This window comes from Mercenaria mercenaria, chromosome 12 (assembly GCF_021730395.1).
Source record: "Mercenaria mercenaria strain notata chromosome 12, MADL_Memer_1, whole genome shotgun sequence".
Taxonomy (NCBI): Eukaryota; Metazoa; Mollusca; class Bivalvia; order Venerida; family Veneridae; genus Mercenaria; species Mercenaria mercenaria.
Genome location: NC_069372.1, coordinates 40,567,089 through 40,587,469, shown reverse-complemented (window position 1 = coordinate 40,587,469; position 20,381 = coordinate 40,567,089). Strand labels below are relative to the sequence as shown.

The 20,381-nt window shown below is 34.4% G+C and overlaps 2 protein-coding genes across 7 annotated transcripts in view; one reads left to right on the top strand and one right to left on the bottom strand.

The window, feature by feature from the left end:
* Positions 1 to 8,327, bottom strand: part of LOC123534954 (uncharacterized) — a 71,234-nt gene extending 62,907 nt beyond the window's left edge. For all 3 annotated transcript variants that reach the window (XM_053519808.1, XM_053519809.1, XM_053519810.1), the window contains exons 1-6: positions 7,873 to 8,327; positions 7,597 to 7,643; positions 6,948 to 7,121; positions 6,066 to 6,152; positions 5,621 to 5,771; positions 4,937 to 5,146 (exon numbers count right to left, since the gene is read on the bottom strand). In XM_053519808.1, the coding sequence (XP_053375783.1) occupies positions 4,937 to 5,146; positions 5,621 to 5,771; positions 6,066 to 6,152; positions 6,948 to 7,121; positions 7,597 to 7,643; positions 7,873 to 8,038 (835 nt within the window). In that variant the 5' untranslated portion in view covers positions 8,039 to 8,327. The remainder of the gene's footprint in view (positions 1 to 4,936; positions 5,147 to 5,620; positions 5,772 to 6,065; positions 6,153 to 6,947; positions 7,122 to 7,596; positions 7,644 to 7,872) is intronic.
* Positions 8,328 to 8,535: 208 nt separating this feature from the next.
* Positions 8,536 to 20,128, top strand: LOC123533270 (lactase/phlorizin hydrolase-like). Of its 4 annotated transcripts, none has more exons than XM_053519812.1 (17): positions 8,536 to 8,655; positions 10,399 to 10,548; positions 11,216 to 11,334; positions 11,561 to 11,818; positions 12,072 to 12,255; positions 12,768 to 12,971; positions 13,437 to 13,560; positions 14,509 to 14,669; positions 15,308 to 15,520; positions 15,774 to 15,878; positions 16,072 to 16,199; positions 16,417 to 16,674; positions 16,908 to 17,091; positions 17,627 to 17,866; positions 18,317 to 18,440; positions 18,947 to 19,128; positions 19,396 to 20,128. In XM_053519812.1, exons 2-17 carry the CDS (start codon positions 10,407 to 10,409, stop codon positions 19,593 to 19,595), a joined length of 2,826 nt encoding a protein of 941 aa, XP_053375787.1. In that variant the 5' UTR covers positions 8,536 to 8,655; positions 10,399 to 10,406; the 3' UTR covers positions 19,596 to 20,128. The 4 variants fall into 4 exon arrangements, with proteins under 4 accessions (XP_053375787.1, XP_053375788.1, XP_045170848.2 ...); XM_053519813.1 differs by lacking the exon at positions 8,536 to 8,655 and adding an exon at positions 8,669 to 8,799; XM_045314913.2 differs by lacking the exon at positions 8,536 to 8,655 and adding an exon at positions 8,692 to 8,984.
* The last annotated feature ends 253 nt before the right edge of the window (positions 20,129 to 20,381 follow it).

Sequence of the window (20,381 nt, the reverse complement as noted above, 5' to 3'; positions counted from 1 at the left end):
TCTTTAGAGTTTACAGTGCGGTTTATTTTATACTTTGTACTATCAAAAATTTAAAGGTCAAATGTGTGTGTCTTAATATAACCTGATACAGTAATAGCATTTAAATTCCAATGAAATATGTTAACCCTACATAGCACACAAAGCATCTCATCATCAAGATATTTTAAACTTTAAAATATATGCAACACTAGATCAAATAAAACTAATTGCGAAAAAAACGTTCAAAAATAGTATTTACATGGTAATTATGGTGTTTTTGATATTAGCATGTACATTGCTATGTTTATCATAAAATACCCCTGTTAAACATATTTATATAAAGAATGCCCAAACCATTAATGCTCTTATACATAGATACACTTGATAAAAGCTTCCATGACTTCAAGTGAGAGCTTCAGTCGGTTTTAAGTTGCCTGTGATATTCAAAATAAATTTCTAGCCATATATTTCAGCTGAGTGATCGTACGTGAGCAGTTGCGACGTTTTGTTTTCATCTACAACTTGTTATCTTTCTAGACGTTGCGCTCATATTAAGATAAAACACATAAATCAAGAACGATTAAATTGCATGTTGTTTATAAATGTCATTTACCTCTTTAAAACTTGTTACAAATATGCCCATAAAAGTCTCATTTGTGTCTTTTGTCAACAAGAGATATTTGTAAAACAATAATAAAAGCAAAGCCTTGATAAAGTATATTATCGTTATATAAGAAAAAGTTTCGGCTGGCATTTTTGCATGATTCAGTTTTATGATTTTACCGTGTATAACGAACATCATTTGCATAAAAACATTGCAAAAATTTATTGTATTCAAGCGCCGGTACGTTCTTGTAGAATGTCAGCTTGAAACTGCATAATTCTATTTACAATTATGCAGACGACAACACGCTTTCTTTTAAACATAAAGATATGAATATGCTTAACACCACTCTTCAAGAAGACAGCATTAATATGATAAACTGGTTTGAGAACAATCTTATGCATTCAAATCCAGACAAGTTCCAGGCAACACGCATTGGAAGTAACACATCTGATATTAGAGAGTTTGAGATTTCAAACTTCGCCTTTCCCTTCAACGTCTCTCATATATATTTTGGGTAAAACGTCACCGACATGCGTGTATTTTATTTAAATCACACGTTGCTACTAAAGTTTTCCATGTAATATCACGTAAGCCTAAGACTTCGCTTTATTACTATGCGAAATAAAAAGCTTAGTTTCAGGATTTCTGCTTATTAAGTTATTTGATTATCCATATATATAATTAGACTAAATTTGATGCGAAACACTATCAATAGGTATAAGAATAATGACGTTTTGTATGGCTAATGATTTTAACTAAATACATTGAATTGAACCTGGAAGTATAAAGTTATCAAATGATTTTGAGAAACTTTGAGATTTTGTTCAAACTTTAACTTCTACGGCATATTTGTGTCCTCAGGCGGTATCGATTATACCAGATGGGCCTTTTTGTCGTATGAAGTGAAGTTTTAAACGTCCGGAGACGTATATCACGAAAGTCGAAACTTCATTCTTTTTACATCTACTCTGTCCACATACTCGGCATCAAAGACTGAAATCTGGATGGAGGGACATGGCATGACAGTCATTTTACTTGAAAAAATAAAAAAATACGCGCGATCATTTGGTGGAACATTTTATTTTCACATCCAAATAAAATCAACCTGTTTCTGTCGGACACTTAATACGACAATTGCGTTTTAATTATTAACATATAAAAATGGTACTAGTTAGACGGAAAATTCTTTTGAAGTATCAGACAATTTCAGATTTATGATATCATGATGAGAGACTTTGCCTGTTAGCCGTATGGGATAACTCCATTTTTTAAATGCATGGAACCAGAGCCTGGCAGAGAGACATTGTGGGTTAATTCCCCCTTTGATTCTTACATTTTACAAAGAAAGTCAGTCTTGAAACTCGGTGTGACTCTACCCTACCCCTACCCTACCCCCCTCCCCCCCCCCCCCCATCCCCTGAAATGGCTAACCCCCTCTTTAATGTTGGTGTCCCTCTAACAAAAAGTCCTGGATCCGCAGATGCTTTATTTATAAAATAGTATATTAAAATCATATTGTGCTGTCTGAGAGTTTGGCATTATACAGAGTCATACAGAGTGTCATTATCACTTTGATATGATCATAATAGGCTATTAACTTTGTATGTGGATATATGCACGAGTTCTGCAGCGGTAATATTGCGCGACTTTAGGAGCGCAATATTGTCCGCGAAAGAACGAGTGCAAATATCCACATACAAAGTTGATAACCTTTTTATTACATATCCACTATCAAATGATTAATTTATATATAAATTATCGTTTTGTCACGAAAGACAGGAAAAAATACGGAAAAGAATTCTCCGAAAATGCAATAAACAAATCAAACTGACGCGCATTAATATTTTCCGCGAAAATGACGTCAACTTGTTGTCGCAACGTGCGCGTGGACGCCATGGACGTCACGCGATTCTTTCCATTACAACGTTAAGAAAACATATCACGTCCTATATTAGTCCAACTCATGACGTAATTATAACTTTCATTTCATTTCAGTCTGATAAATTACTACATGCCAGTATCTAATAGGTCAGATTAATCAAAGTGTAAAAGTAAACAAAATGTTGCATAAATTACAAATTAAACAAATACACAATAGCAACAGAAATCTAAAGAAACGAGATTCGCAATGGACGGACCGTCAGGGGAGGTAACTAGAGTCACGGATTGGGACTAGTCCGATATGAAAGCGTTCAACGTCATGATATGGAAAAATATTGCACGATCGCGGTCCATTGAAACCCAATGGAAAATAATTTTAGGAATGTAATAATCATTTTTATTTCCTCTCGTGTATGATTTACAATCGTGCATTGTATACTGACTATACTGACATAATTTTATATAAAACCTAAATGTTTGGAGCAACACTAACGAGTTTTTTACATTGTTCACATTGTTTTATCGTGTTTTTTTCTGTGTTTTTTTTTTGTTGTTGATTTTTTAGGTAATCGCTCTAATATCCATGCGATGATTATATTAATTGAAATGTTTTTTTTTTTTCATTTAATTTTCATTCTTTTCATTTTTAAAACCTCTTGTAAAATTCCTGCCCTTTCGGACAATTGGTACCAAAATGCACGAAAAAAAAAACGATCATAATTACGGATAAATTGAATGGGCGGATTAAAAGAAGTAAGGTTCATTCTAATGTTTGAAATCTCAAGGAATTTTAATCGAACTTCAACTTCATACGTTAACTTCACAAGAGACGTTGAAGGGGAAGGCGAAGGTTGAAATCTCAAACTCTATTATCAAAAGCTTTCAAATATCAGACACAAATATACCTTGTGAATCTCATGAAAAACTGCTTGGAGTTGAAACTGACTCGCTATTAAATTTTAATGTTCACCTTTCAAGTGTCTGTAATAAGGCGGCGAGACAATCAAATGTATTAAAAAGGTTAAGTCGCTATTTAAAAGAAGATACTAAAATTTTATTTTTTTCAAATGTTTCATAAGATCGAATTTCAATTACAGTCCGTTAGTTTTGGCATTTTTGTAGTAAAGAAAATACTAATAAGTTAGAAAAAATTGCAACCTAGGGCTCTGAAAATTGTATTTTATGATTACACATCTAGTAATTACTCACTGTTAAGCAAAATTGATATGCCAGCACTTCACATAGGTAGACTAAGACTTATTGCTATGGAGGTTTTAAAAGTTTAAATAAAATCCCTCCTGTATATATACAAGAACTTGTTTCAGTAAGATCCTCTAATTACAGTTTCAGATATACGAACACTCTTGAGGTACCCATAGTAAGCACAACCACATACGGTAAGAAGGGTTTTCGCTTTGACTGGAACAGTCTTCCAAACGAAGTTAGGTGTACGACAGTTATATGGAATTCAAGCGACTGATCCAAACTTGGAGTGGTCACAAGTGTGCGTGTTCCATGTGCGCCTAAATCATACCCAGTCTGCTTAGTGTTTTCTTTCGTTTTGATGCCCCCCTGCTATGCATCCTTCTTAATTTGCTGTACCTTATTTATTTTAGTTCTATCTTAGCTGCATGTTTTAAGCTAATGTCCTAGTTAGTTTTAGTTTTAGTTATTTTGCATATGTGCTGTATGTATTTCTCTTTGTTTATAATACTTTCATGTTTAAATCCATCCTGAAAGGTAGCTGCTGATCACTTCATCTAAACTTGTCTATGAGAAGATACAAGTAGTTTTAGACTCCTAATCATGATCAGCAGACACTACACAGGTCTAAGTTTTTGTATAAATATGTCTTATTTCACTGTTTTATAAGTATTTTCATTAGTATTGATCAATTAATTTTATGTGTTTGTCTCTCTCGCTGTGATGTCATATCATGTCTTTCAAATATGGTTTTAGGCTGCTACAAAATATTAATTTTCAGAACCTAATATTTTTAGTCATGTCTTAATGATGCTCTTATTTACAGTTTGTTTGTTTGCATGTTATAGGATAGTATGTTTATGTAGGATACAAGCTTCAAGTTTATGTTGATTTTTTTTTATCTATAACTGACGTTAAATAAATATTATCTTATCTTATGATGCTTTTCATAGTCATTTTCCTAATGCATTCCTGATATCGAGACAGAACACTAAGGTTTATTTATCTGCTTGTAATGGAAAGAAAATAAGGGAGTAAAACACCATATATTTCGTAACCTTTCGGTTACAATTTTAAATAATGAGATGATATCTACCATACCCTTATAAAAACTTATAATTTGATAACGTTTGTCTGAATATTGACCTAGATTTTGTCCAACAGACTTTTATGAGATAAAGATTATATTTTATACTCATTTCAATATACCATATGTAACCTTTCTGATAAGTTTTGACGAAAACTAAAGATAAATCATATACTTACTTATCAAAGAAGATTGCTCTTGCTCAGTGAATGTCGGTAGTCTGCTACCAAGTCTTTCTTTCATCACTGACGGATAGTCCCCTGTACTCAGTACTCCCATAATCAAACCAACCTCAAACGCGAACGCTTTATCTAATGTATCATTTATGGCAGACGCCAATGGATATTCTGGCTCGAACCAACTACCCTTCAGATCTAAGCCTATTTTACCTAGAAAGCGAGGATTAAAAATCAATAAGACTTCAAAGTATCAAAGTAACGACTGACGAAAAAGAACTAAAGAGGAAATGATGACTGACATTCCTTCCGATATTGAATGAAATAAAAAAAACGTGGAGAAAAAGAGAAAGAAACCGTTTGAAAAATAGCCGGGGTAAAATATTTACTTGTACGTGAAGTTAAGTTTTAATACTGAAATCGCCTTATACATGTTTGTTTTCTTTGGTATAACTAACTAACTTTCTTTGGTTTAACTGACTAAGTTCAGTATAAGTAATGACTTTCCAGATATTAACAGAGGAAGAAAGACCATGTGCGCTCTTCTATTCCGGATACTGTTTCAGATACGGGTGGTAAACTGGGTTAGAGCTTCCACAAGCCAGTGGACGGCTTCCTTAACCTGGCAGGTATGAGTGAAAAAACAAGCAGGTCTTTAAAACCCAGAATTAAGATCGCTGTAGATACCTTTGTTTACTGTTTTATGATATTCTTGGTATATGCATGAATGGGCTTTCAGCTTGTTATGTACTGCAATGTAGACACTTTTATTATCAGCATCTCCATAAGTCTTTATGGCCATATTTACTGGATCCGAAAAAGTACTCCACATTTTAACCTTGTAAAGACAAATGAAATACAAATAAATAATCAAATATGATAATCATTTAATGATTTCTACAAAGAGAAAACAAAGTGTATATACTTATTAATCAGATTAAAAACAAAAATTTAAAATTTGTGTCAAAAATGTCTTTAAGGACTTCGCCCAACAACACAATACTATTTTATTTAAATCTCATTTTAACGGTCACGCAAACAAAGACAAAGCTGATATTATCGAAACTATAGCTTCGTCGCTACTATGATATTTTTCAATTAAAACATTTACAGCTTTACACTTGCATTTTACCTTAGAAGAACCAATCTGTTCAAAAACATTCTTAGCAAAGGCACATGCGTCAACAGCACTGTTGTTGTTGAACCAACCCCCGGCATCCTGAAAAAGAAAACCGAGTACATGAACATTCCTAAATATCTATTTATGCTCAATAAATTCGATGACTGGTTTGAGCTGCATTCATTAGCACGAATTTGTCAATGTTTAAACATCCCGCATAGACTAAACCCTTATCATACTGGACAGACTGATTCTACCGGTGTAGATCATGATCAGCCTGCACATCCGTGCATTCTGATCATGACCTGCACTGTTCGTTATTCAGTCAGTATCTTTTGGTAAGCACCCTGTTAACAGTTAATGATACTGTCCAAATTGAAAGATACACAAGTTCGTTATAGAAATTTAGCAGGGTAAAGGTTAATAATAGTTTCATAGTCGTTGCAGTACAGAAATGTTATCGACCATTCCTCCACGTACTAGAAACTAAACAAGAACATCTAAAACCATTCATTTTTCATGGATTTAAATGAGTTGTGTGAAGATAAAGCGTATGTTTATAAAGAGCAATTTATGAATTTTGAAGTAATTCTACAAGGTCAGGTGAAATATTGTCCTAGACATTAGTGCTACAGGCTATATGGGAGTATGACAGGGAAAAAACAACCTTAATTCGTTTTTCTTACGTTTCAAAAATGTATTCCAAAATAAAGATACAAAGTTTATTGCTTGGAAAGTCTGGTTGGTGAGATACTCAGCATTCGACCCATATAACAATAAAACACGAAAGTCCTCATTGTCTATTCTTTCCAGTTCTGTAAGTTAATAAATGTGTTCATAATGTTAGAACAGTTCGAAACCTTTCTCGAATAGAATGTTTGTTTTAAGATATACCCTTATTTTTGCAGGAACGTCTTTTTCAAACAATGTTATGTGCGGTTCTATTCCATAACGTTGTAGTTGTTCGAGCACCGTTACATAAAAACCAACTGTTTCCTCGTCTAGCCCTGTAGTGGATGAATTGTTTGCCAGGGCATCCCAGTCTAGTGTCAATTTAAATGTGGATACCTAGAATAACAGACACAATAAATGGGCCACATTTGTATTTGAATCCAACGTTGCGGTATAACGCCATTAAGGTGACTTTTGGAATCAATTTGTCGCGCCCGATTATACTTATAACAAAACATAACAAAATTATAACTGTATGCGTCTTCGATATGTGTGCCGTGTGTTCCATAACAATGCTCAGTTTTAGAAGATGGAAAAGAATAGTGCTCGACCAAATTTTGTTATTCGTTTTTTCTTGTTAGCTCTTTAGCACACAAACAGAATACAGATCGACGGGCGAAAGCAAAAGACGTTTCAGATAAAATATCTTTTGCACTCATTCACGTCTAAAACTGCTCTCGGAAGACTAAGTGGCACATGAAATTTATCTTGAATTTCAAAATAAAAGAAATTCTAGATTAAAAAAAACAGAGATTTACATTAGACTTGCTTAAAATGTTTCACTATAGTTATAGAAATACTGAATGCATACCCCAATGTATTTAAGCCCTTCTATGTCTTCCTGAAGTCTTTGAATCGCTGCAACACAAAAGCAGAAGTCTTAAGATAATTTTCAGAGAAAGCTATTAAATACATTACAAGAAAAATTCTATGACAAAAATGCATCATCAAACAGATTGCAAATGTTAAAAAAGGGTAAATTTTCAAAAACGTGCATGAAGTTTGGGTTTTTACAGGTAAATATATTTTAAAAATTCACAATGTTTTGAAATGATAAAATTATGAACTTGAAGAAATTAAATTTTACCTGTTTGGTTCCCGTTATTAAAATTCCTGTAAACAGACGTTGTGATTCCCCATCGAAAGTCTCCAGGAAATGTATCAAAAAGAAAACTTTCATCTCCATTGGTCAAATTGTAAGACGCTGCAAAACTTATGTATGCCGCAAGAACATAAGTTATTAAAGAAGCCATATTCGTACATTTAACTGGACCCGTCAAATGTTTGGCATTTTTACAACGCAAGAGATATTTTCTTGAAAATTCTCAAGTTACAAATCCTTCAAGAATTGCTAATTTGCATATCTGTCACATAGATAAGCTCGTTTGCACCGGGTAGCTGCTCGTTGTTATCTATACATACATCAAATAGGATTTACTAAAACAAACACGAATGTCAGTCACGTAATGATAGGTATACACGTCGTTGTAATACCTCCGTTGTTTTGGATATCCGGTATTTATATCGTTCGTCTTGACCTTATGAAATGATTTTGCAAAATGAAAACTGATGTTTTAGTATAGTCCGCCGAAATATAATGTCACTACAAAAAAAAAACTGGTAAGTATGTGAAACAGACACTGACAAACACTATATTATTCATATTACGTTTAACGCATTCCATTTACATGCATAACATCACACAAAATGCAACGCAAATACAATATTGCTTTTTATTATACCTTTTATAAACACCCCATGACAATCAAGGATTTATTTTGAATTTATATCAAGTCGAATATCACCGGGAAGGTTTAAAAGGCATTGAGGCGACTGAGTGAAAATGCTTACAAAGAACTGGATAAAATACGTGAGTTTGCCATTAATCATCGGGGAGGAAAGGATGCAACTGGAGAATTATAAGGCTTGTTAAATCTCTCAGGATTGAGTTTACAGTGAAACAAAGAAGAAAAGCATGTTGGGGTGATACGGAATATTTGTCAACTTTAGAAAAGTGATGAAACCATCGGATATGACTTTTATTCAATTTTAATATACAACATCCAATATCACCCTCTTTGACCTATGTTATGTTATACATTTACCTCAAGAAAACACTTGATAGATCAACGGGGCTTTATTTTGAATATAACATTTCGAACGCTATGAAAGTATAATAATTAATTTAAATATCAACAGGTCTGGAGTTATTCGTATTTAAACTGCAATAAGTCACATCAAAATGAAAATGTAATTACAAAATGAAGTTCTTCTACTAAGATAGTGGACCCGCAATTTTCGTTTGTTTACATTGTCACCGTATGTAATTTCGGCATTCTCCGGTGGTTATGAAAAACATATATGAAAATATGGCAGAAGGAAACCGGAATCAAATACGGCTGATGCGTAAATGGACGGCAATTGCCGATTGTCGTTATGAATCCATTGCCTTAAAAAACGGCGTTGCTACTGAAGATTTTTTAATGCTAACATTTTCTTTTAAGTGGCTGGTAAAAAACAGGAAAGGCATCTATGATATATAATAAAAAAGAACACCGGGCTGCTCGGGGGATATAAGATATTGTCAAATTCTAAATAAAACCAAAACAAATGATTTAAAAATATATACAGATAGTGATTTAAATAGGTAATGTTCTGTTGTAACATTCAAATCGCTTTCACTGCTTTGATACTGTTGATCCACCTTATCCATGGCAGGGCTTTGCGTGAATTACGGCTTTAAATGTGGAGGAATCACTTACAAATTATAATCATTCTAAAAGTTTCCGTGTGAGGTGGTAGGACCTATTTCAATTATTAAAATATATTTAGCAATGCTAATTTCATGACCGAAAGGTATTTTCCCCGTTATGAAAATCGGACAAAATCACATTTTATACTTTTCGACGTTTGCATAGAAAGGTATATTTTATGCTAACTCAGATGTCCTGAAAGTATTTCAGCAAATAAAGTCAAAATTGAAACTTTAGCATCTTTTGGTGTTCAGATATTTTAAAAATTATAAGTTTTTATCACCCTTGGATATCGTTTGAATACTGTGTAGTTTCAATAGAAGTGCCTTAAGAGAAATCGGGTAAAAAATTTATTACGGAACAGGTTGGTCGCCGACTGCAAATAGAGAAGAAATTGAAACGATCAAAAATATATAGAACTCGACCTTTTTCGTGTGATAGAAGCTCCAAAGTCGACTTGGATGTTACCAAGCACTTGAAATATTTCAGGGCCTGAAAATATGGCTACCCAGCTAAGAGTGATTGACACTCATGTTTTGTACTCACCTTGAGCTAAATATCTAGGGTATCATCGGGTACAATATTACCACTTGTTCATTTATTTTCTATCACAAATACTAAAATGCCTCTGTAACTATTTTAAAGTATCGAAGTATTAAGGTAATTTAGGGTGATATATTTTCTAACGGTATATTGGAGGTGAACTAGTACTTTTTTTATTTTATCTTATTTTATTTATTTTTATTTTTTTTGATTGATTTACATTAATCGCTGAGATAAGATCCTCTCCAAATGTAAAATTAACAATATTGAAACAAGTTCATGCCAGATAGCAAGAAGAAAACCTTATTTCTTTATAGCCGGAATTATGCAGTTTTCAGGACTTTTTTCTGTAGTCATTTTGGCATATGTGATTACGCCTTCATCTGCAGCTGGAACATTTGATGACAATTTTTCATGGGGCGTGGCTTCCTCCGCATACCAAACAGAGGGTGCATGGAACGAAGACGGTAACTGTTTATAGATCTTTTGAATTGTAGCAATTTGCTTTCAAATGAGAGTAATTGCATTGAAAAATAAAGACCGACCGACCTTCAGGTTGCAAGTCCAAACCTCGACTGGGAAAATCGCTCAACATTCACATGTATCGTTTGCAAAATGCAAGCTCCTGTGTGAATCAAACAAGCGTCAAGATCATTTTGCAGTTGAGCTAAAATCGATTAGTATAAGCTATCAGTCTTTTTGCATACGTAGTCATTTGAGTCTTGCCTTTTCTTTTCATTATCGGTAACTGTTGTATTCAATGTTAATTTGCTTGAACTAGAGTACCAATGCGGTTCAAATACAATAAGAAGAAATGAATGTAGAAACCGTCCACGTGTACAGAAGAAGCAGATACCATTGCAGTAACATGCTGCGATAACATGCTAATGCAAACATACGGAATGAACAATCTCATTTATAACGAAGAAATCATGTAAATGCCCGTATGGATATGACCATAGCGTAAGTTTATAGTGAAGTTCGAACAAGTAATAATTTAGGAATATAAAGCATTGTAATGTAGAATGTAGAAATCATATCACAATTGGAAATACATATTATGATGGTACTGAATCAACACGACGAGAAGTTTTGCAGAAAATTATCAAAAGACTCTAATATTGTTTCTGACAGGTAAAGGCCCAAGTATTTGGGATACATTCACTCACCAGAATGGTGGAGACAATGGTGATACCGCATGTGACGGTTACCACAAATACAAAGAACACGTTCAACATTTGGTAGAACTAAAGGCGAGAATAAAATTATTATTATAGTTTTGTTCTAACCAAAGGTCACAAAGATCATATATAATAAATTGAAGATTCGAAGATTCCTGACCTCTTTTGTAAAGTCATTTGTAAACATAAAGATTGAGTCAAATGATTCTCTGACAGTATATTGTCAGTATATCTACTACATAGTTTTATATTCTATTTAGTTATGTTTTGATGATCTGATAAGTCACACCAATTTCAGGTGAAAGATTATAAATTTTCAATCACTTGGTCACGTGTCTTACCAGACGGCACAACATCGAGCAGAAATGAACTTGGATTGCAGTATTATAAGAATCTTGTCTCTGAACTCGTTAAAAACAAAATAAGACCGGTAGCGACATTGTACCACTATGATTTACCGGAAGCGCTTCAGAAATATGGGGGTTGGTTGAACGATTCAACAGTAGATAGGTTTGAAAAATATGCAAGACTTGTATTCAAAGAACTAGGCGATAAGGTAAGAAACATATGGACATTTTTGTCTATTCTGAGAAATAGATATGTGTAATGATAACTGGACATACATATTTATGAAGATTTGTAAGAAGGAAATTTACCGAAATCATCATATTTCGCTCTTCTTTAAACGCCCCTTAATAGGTAATAGTCTAGCTTACTTCATGCTCATCTTACTAAACTTTCTTTTACCTTATGGCATATTAAGTCCGATCGGTTTTACGCTATAAAATTCTTATGAAAGTTCCTTGCAGGTCAAGCGTTGGGTAACTATAAACATACCATGGAAACAGTCGGTAAGTGGATACTGGTATGGTGATTATGCGCCCGGTGTCAAGAAATCATCTACAGCTCCTTACATCGTTGGACACAACTTGATGCGTGCACATACACGAGCATATCATGCCTACAAAAACGATTTCGCAAGCAGTAAAAATGGTATATGTTTTGTAAATATATGTGTACATCGGATGAACTACAAGCCGTAGTATTAATGTTGTATTATTAACCTAGAATTAATTTGAACGTGAGCACGGGCCTCCAAGGCAGAGTGGTTAAGTTCACTGATACCAAATCACTTGCCCCTCATCGATTGGGATTCGAAATCATTTGGGGTGCAGAATTTTTCATGTCAGAGAGACATACATCTGGTTTACGGATGAACGGTGGTTCTACCCAGGTGCCCGCCCGATATGAAATAATGTCTGCAGGGGCACCAGTGGGTGGTTTTTCTCCACCATCATGTGCTTGAACAGTCAGAGTGTGACATAAATTATGTCAGCGTTACTCTTAGCATTAAAAACAATACTCGAATGTCAGTGCCAACATCTGCAACCTCTTGTCATGTTATCGAAATGAAGAATAAAAAGAACTCATTTCATTTTCCCAAAGTGAAAACGGATGCGATTTAATTATTGTGTCATGGCACACCGCATTGTTTCTTTTTTAAGGCGATATTGGTATTGTTCTGGACACTGACTGGATAGTTCAAGCAACAGATGCGGACGCTGAAGCTGCCTCTCGTGCGATGCAATTTTCTATTGGTTGGTTTGCAGAACCTATTTTTGGAAACGGAAACTATCCTGAGGTTATGAAAACAAGATTGCAAGAAAGACTGCCTGAATTCAGTCCCGACGAAAGGATTAAAATGAAGGGTAAGTAAGTAAATAAGAAAAAGCAGTGATATACCAAAAGTGTATACTACGGTGTAAATGATGTACCTCGCTTAGCTCAGTAGAGAAAACGCAGATCTACTGATCGTTGGTTCGTCAGTTCGATCCACAAGCTTTGTTATTTTCTCCTTGACGATTTGATAACAAAAAATTGTGACTGAAATCATTCGTCTTCCACCTCTTATTCATGCGGGGAAGTTGACAATTACTTTACTGTTACAGAATACAGGAACACTGGTTAGGTTAATTACCCGACGTTACATAACTGAAATACTGTTGAAAAACGGCGTTAAACCAAAAACAAACAAACACTTTGTTTATTGGACTATTCAAAATTAAAAGCAGTTAGTGGCTACTTCAGATATTTCATAAGATGTATGTATATTTAACATATCAAACATATTTAGATCATCATTCCAAATTTCTTTCTATATATCATTATTTTAGGATCAAGTGACTTCTTTGGTTTAACCATTGGGAAAACCTTTTCTGTCAGCAAACGGGACAACAGTAAGACATTAGGTGAATTTGACATGGAGGAACTAGATTATACTGCCACACTGATACAAAGGTATATAAACTTTTTGAATTCATAATAAAACATAATTCATACGATGCCGACGTAAACAGATAAAATTGAGACGTTTGATGTGTGACTCTGATATGAAGTAATCTAAAAGATATAAATCAGGGTCAATAAAATTCAGACGTTTGATGTTTGACTCTGATATGAAGTAATCTAAAAAATGTAAAGCAGGGTCAAAGATCCAGAAAGAATGCCCACGTAGAGATAACGCACCCCTTTGTACAGAAATAGCGTATGTAGTTAAGTACATAGGCCGCGGTAAAGTTCAAAAAGAGCTGCGCTAATTTAGCCGGACATGCCTAATCTGAAATGTTTCTCTCTGTTCTGGGGACTTCCTCTCACTCTGTCCCTCTCTCATCTAATTGCTCTGCGTCTGTGTTAGTAGTCGATGAATTAGCGCTCTGAATGGTGTCTTTATACATAAACCTTTGTGCGTATTTGTCATGAAAAGGTTGCTGTATAAGTTTGGTATGATATACTCCATAACGAATATGTTGTCATTATTAACTTCTGGTTTTGTCAAAAAAACAAATAACACTTCACGTACAACTTTGCTGGACTCGAAGAAGAATCATTCCACTGTAATCTACTCATCTGTGTTTCATGCTTCCGAAGGATCTTATTAACTATCACTTTTTTAACTATCACAACAGTTGTCTTTGCTATACTTTATAGTCCTTTGGAGCACACTCAATTTTACTATAATAATATCATTCTTAAGCCAGTGCTAGTGGCATGAGAGGTGTTGCACATTTTATTACCTCTAATGAGCAGACTCAATCAAACCGAGTCTGCTATTATTTTTGCTTTGTTAAGTCCTATGCTTTCAAGTGATGTTTAATGGGTTTTATTTTGAAAAGGAAATTCGGTATGCATTATGACTCACCTTACTAATTATCAGTTATTTCTTTGTAATATTATTTATAATTATAGACCAATAGATGAATCTGTAGAAGATGTATTGAAATGGATACAGAAATCATACAATGACCCACAAATTTATGTGTTTGACGGAGGATTTGGTGATTGCGGTACTCAGTATGATGAAGATAGGATTCAGTACATGAAACAATTCATGACTGCATTAAGAAATGGTACAGTATCAGTGGTGGTGTTTTGTCGGCAGTGCCCCGCCGTATTCCTTTATTTGTTTGTTGTTATTTTGCCCTTGTCGTCTATGTCTTATAACCTGTCTATGTATTACTGTGTAGATGTCATCCAAGGTATTATAAGAGATGATATCTATCTCTTTTTTGTGTCATCCTTTGTGAATAATATATATGGCATGGCTTTATTTAACATTCATACTAGTTCATTGTTATTCTGTGTCTTGTTATATATATTGCCATGAATATGTACATTGTACAAAGAAATCTATCTATCTATATATCTATCCATCTATGCACACACCACTGTAGGTTTTCGTTTTGGGAAGGACAGCGTTCTTCGAACGTAGCTTTCCATATTGGAAATTTATCCTTGTTTCTAAATAGAACTTGATATGACTTAGCATAATCCATTAGAGACTTGATACAGTTGCGAAACGAGACGTCCTACCAAGGAATCACTGTAGACTCGTGGTAATCGAGACTTCAAGCCTTACAGATATATCAGTAATTTTATTGAAATAGAAGACTAAATTCAGTCGATACATGAAGTGAGAGAACGGAAAGAATAAAATACTTCCCTGTATAAAGTTTTTCTATGTTCTTTCTGAAACATTTCTTTACAGCAAAATCAAGCGGGGTACGAATTGGTGGATATTTCGCGGCTCAGTTGATGGATGGATTTGATTGGACAACTGGTTTCAAGACAAAATATGGACTGTACCATGTGGACTTTAGTAACAAAGCACGGTTGCAGAGAGCATCTGCTAGATATTACCAGACTCTAATCCAACACAATGGAGATGAATTCACATATCCGAAACATTTCGTTCCTGAAGGTAAACTATTGATTAAAATATCCGAAACATTTCAAGCCTACAGGTAAACATAAAATCGTATTTCGAACCATTTTATTTCTTGAAATTAAAACGGATTCACAAATCTTTACGACGGTGACCATGAAATTAATTTTGAAATAATGAAATTATGATATAAATACACGAAACATTTCTCGGGTAATATGCGTATTCCCAAATCAAAATACAAATAAAATTGTAAAACGCAAATGCTCAATGTTTTCGTCCATTTCAGTTATTCGTCAAAAGAACGACTTTATGCATAGATATTTCCCAGAAGACTTTGCATGGGGCGTGGCTACTGCTGCATATCAGATAGAAGGTGGCTGGAATGAAGACGGTAGGCGTTTTATTCAAACAGACATAATTTCCAATTTTTGCATTTAGAGACTAAAGTTGTATGTGGAACATTCGATATCTTATTTATGATATTAAACTCAACAATATAGTCTTATGTCTGTCACTCAAAAAAAAAAGAAAATTGATTTTATATTCATCAGTTTTGTTTTGTGGTTCTTTTTGTTGTCTTTCAGGAAAGGGGCAGAGCATTTGGGACGTTTTCGCGCATGAAAATCGACTTGCTAATAACGCAACAGGAGATGTTGCATGTGACAGTTACCACAAATACAAAGAGGATGTGCAAAATATCAAAAAACTTGGCGTAAGTTTAGTTACCTCTAACTAATAAGAGAATCAGCCGCACTGAATGAAATTATGTATTGTCCTCCTGATAGTTATGAAAAGCATGCTGGAAAAATAAACATTTAGAATAAATAAGTAATTAAAGTAATAAAACCGAACAGCACTTGTTTTGTTTTTCGTCTATTCGCACGCGTGCATATGATTAAAATTACAGACTTACTTAACCTTAACAACAGGTTTCACACTATCGTTTCTCTATTGCCTGGAGCCGTGTGTTACCAGACGGAAGGTCCACATCCCTCAATCAGGCTGGTGTAAACTACTACAACAACCTGATCAACGAGTTGCTAGCTAATGGTATCACTCCGATGGTGACACTGTACCATTGGGATCTACCACAAGCTCTGCAAGACATTGGAGGGTTTGAGAATGAGTCTATTGCGGACTATTTTAACGATTATGCCAAGGTCTGCTTTGAACAGTTTGGGGACAGGGTAGGTACATGCAAAAAATGTAACAAAATGAATATTATTTCAGAAATTGTCAACAATATTTTAATGCATTCAATCTTGCTCAAAGCTTGGAAATCTTGTTCCAAGAGGCCACATAACTTTCTTTTTAAACGCAATACCAAAACGAAACAGTTTCATCATGCTTCACACTTTGATCAAAAAAGAAAGTGCTGGCTGGATAAAGAGAAAAACAACTTAGTCCTATTTTTTCTCAGGTACCATTATGGATCACATTTAACGAGGCGTTTGTTGTTTCCTGGCTTGGGTATGGTATTGCTGTGTTTGCCCCGGGAGTGAACAGGCCGGCAGAAGGCCCATATACAGCGGCACATAACATCATTCGTTCACATGTGAAAGCTTATCACACGTACGATCGATTGTTCAGGAAACTTTATCACGGTAGGAATGCTTCCACTTTATGAAATATCTCATCAAAAAGTATAATTTGTATAATTCATTTTATTGTTTATAGGTTTTTTCCCAGCTAATTACTGAAATATTAGACAGAAAAATATCTGTTATTTTTCACAATAAGAATATTAAATATATTTTTCACTGGTAAAAAACTATAAAATGAATAAAGTTAGTCAAAATATGAAATAAAGTTTTACACGTAAGATCAAAATTTCTTTCACTCATGAACACCATATCTCGCATTTTCACTCCGTGAAAATATTGCATCCGGACTTGTGAAAAATATTTCAAGCTTACACTGAAACAAACAAAAATCCTCTACATATTTTTGTGGGAAACCTTTATATTTGTAAAAATACCCACAATTCGATTTTTGTAAGTTTCAGCAAGTTTTGACAAATTCCGAGATGATTTTTTTGTGGGGGTTGGGGGGTGGCGGGGGGTGGCGGGAGGGTTAGGATTTGTCAAGATACAATATACATATTGTATGACGTATATGTCATACGTGTTTATCTTACAGGTAAGGTAGGAATAACTTTAGATTGTGATTGGAAGGAGCCTGCCACATCCTCAGCTATGAATCGATATGCTGCTGAGCGCGCTCTGCAGTTTAAACTGGGATGGTTTGCTAATCCAATATATGGAAACGGGGGCTATCCATCAGTTATGCGACAGTTTGTTGACAGTAAAAGTCGTGCAGAAGGGCGGAATATATCTCGATTACCAGTGTTTTCACCCGAGGAGATAGAGATGAATAAAGGCAATCCCTTTTTATAACCCTATTTTAAGGACTATTTAAATTAAATATTTGATTTGAACTTTACTTTAAAAATAATTGGCTACTAGTAAAATGGTTTCAGTTAAAAGGGCGAATTCATCTTTACAGCATTCAAACTATTACACTAAACCTCACTTATAAGGAACTCGGATATAAGGAACACTCGGTTATAAGAAACAGTTTTCAATTCCCCGATCTAATTCCTTCTTTATTCAATGTAAAATTCCTCGGTTATAGGGAACTCGGTTATAAGGAACACTCGGTTATAAGTAACAGTTTTTCTAGTCCCAAAATACGAAATTCAACTGAAAACGCTACTACTAATACTACTACTTAATACGGCTGAATTTTGGTTTAAAATCCAATAATCATCAAAAACATGGTATGATAATTGGAAAGAGGTTGTCATGGAATATTGATTATATTTTAAAGGGTCCTTTGATTTCTTCGGATTAAACCACTACACTACCCAGTATGTCCATCACAGTCCGGATGACCGGAAGTCTTACGAAGGTGACCAAGATCTCTACACTACAGTCGACGACTGTTGGCCTGGGTATATATTGTTTAAGAATTCATTGTGCGAACACAAGTGTTTTGATTTTTCTCTTGAGGAATTTTAGCGAGTATCTGCAAGTTAAGCAAAAGATGTTTGTTAAACGTATGATCAGTTCTCCGTGTCTCCTGGACTACATGTAATTAGGAATTTCAAGAATGACCACCGTTTATAATTGAATCTTTAAAATTGACACTAAACTAGAAATACAGTTGCCATATATTCATAATACAAACAGTACATGAGAACTAACTAATTCGCTATTTCCAGACAACTGTAGCAACCTGAAAACTAGACATCTGTAATAATACTCGAGAAGTTCCGTATGATTTCGTAGTCTTGTTATGCATTTCGGCATTATTCGGAAGTAAATGTGGCTGAACGCGCTTTTAGCTTCCCGTGAAAACGGAGAATTCCGAAACCGCTTGCCTATTTTCGCCATAAAAGTTCAGACTGACTGTGAATTTGGAGAGTAAGGTTAAGTTTATTTTATCCCGTGCTTTCAGCTCCAGTGCTGACTGGTTGAGGGTAAATCCCTGGGGTATAAGAAGCTTGTTACGATGGGTTAGAGACAGGTACAATAATCCACCAGTGTATGTCACAGAGAATGGGGTTGGTGACACAGGAGACCTACATGACGAGGCTAGAATACACTATTATAAATCCTATACAAATGAAATGTTGAAAGGTAAGCTGCAAGGATAGTATATAATTGCATGAACTTCTAATCTACTTTTAATCGTATAGATGCATTGAAAACATCTGATAAGATATGACGCAGCACTCATTGACCTTGCCAATTCTATCAAATTGTTATACAGTTTTGTGTCATAATTAGAATGGATTTTACAAATGGAATGAAAAGATGGTGTTTTTTTTTCAAAACGACTAAAATCGGGAATAATTCTTAATTGACCAACGGTGCTTTTCATATGCGCATTCTTGTTTGTTTCAGCCATAATACTTGACAACTGCAATGTGAAAGGATACATGGCGTGGTCACTGATGGACAACCTAGAATGGACCAGTGGTTACACAGTTAAATTTGGACTCTATAATGTCAACTTTACAGATCCAAACAGAGCTAGGACACCAAAAGAGTCTGCAAGATTCTATACTGAACTCGTCAATAACAATGGGTTCCCTGGAAACTAAATAATGTTAATGTTCCCATGTGCAAGAAATATGTCACATATAATTAATATATAAAAGTATGTACCCCTGGCACTGCCTTAAGCAGGGCACTGCTGTACATATACATTTAATGGATACTTGATCCCATTGGACCAGGAAATACAAAATGTATAAAAACACTTCAAGCAGTGTAAGGCTAAACTTTTCAAAATGCATTATATTTTATTTTATAATATAAGATATATGTAATAATTTCAATTGTGTATTATTCTATTTGAACTACTCTTGGTATAGTTAATTTACTTTCTTGGAAAATGTGCATCTATAATTATACGGCAGAAAACAAGTAAGCTAGTTCGAAGGGAAGCTAGCTCATGATTTTAGATAATTAGTTAGTAGACATTATATCTTCCGTCCAGTTCTAACAATAAATTTGGCCAAACATGTTTGGGTATAAGTATTATATACTTAACACGGCATGTATGGTAGCTAAAACCTTTATCTTTTTATTTTATGTTCGGTAACTTTTTGGGAATAAATCTGGTAGGGGCTGACCTATTTTGTTGATTTATAAGCATCAGCAGTAGTTTGGTGTGATAACTTCAATGTTTATTGAGATCCTTGTATCATTTATTTGAATTCTTCCATAAAATTGCGCAGATATATTGTACTTATTTTTACCATGTGTCTGGAATGAGTTTTGCTTAAGGTGATTGTAGTAATGCAGAATGGACAGCGTTACTTACCGCAACATGTTTGTCTTGTTTTGGTTTCATATCAGAGTTGTTACGTAGTATTAATTTGTTT

What these genes read in the sequence shown, in the direction of transcription:
- LOC123533270 (XM_053519812.1), top strand. Translation starts at nt 10,407, where the DNA reads ATGCAGTTTTCAGGACTTTTTTCTGTAGTCATTTTGGCATATGTGATT. An exon ending in TCAAAGAACTAGGCGATAAG is followed by an intron (nt 11,819 to 12,071) that starts GTAAGAAACATA and finishes AGTTCCTTGCAG; the next exon opens with GTCAAGCGTTGGGTAACTAT. An exon ending in TTGAACAGTTTGGGGACAGG is followed by an intron (nt 16,675 to 16,907) that starts GTAGGTACATGC and finishes ATTTTTTCTCAG; the next exon opens with GTACCATTATGGATCACATT.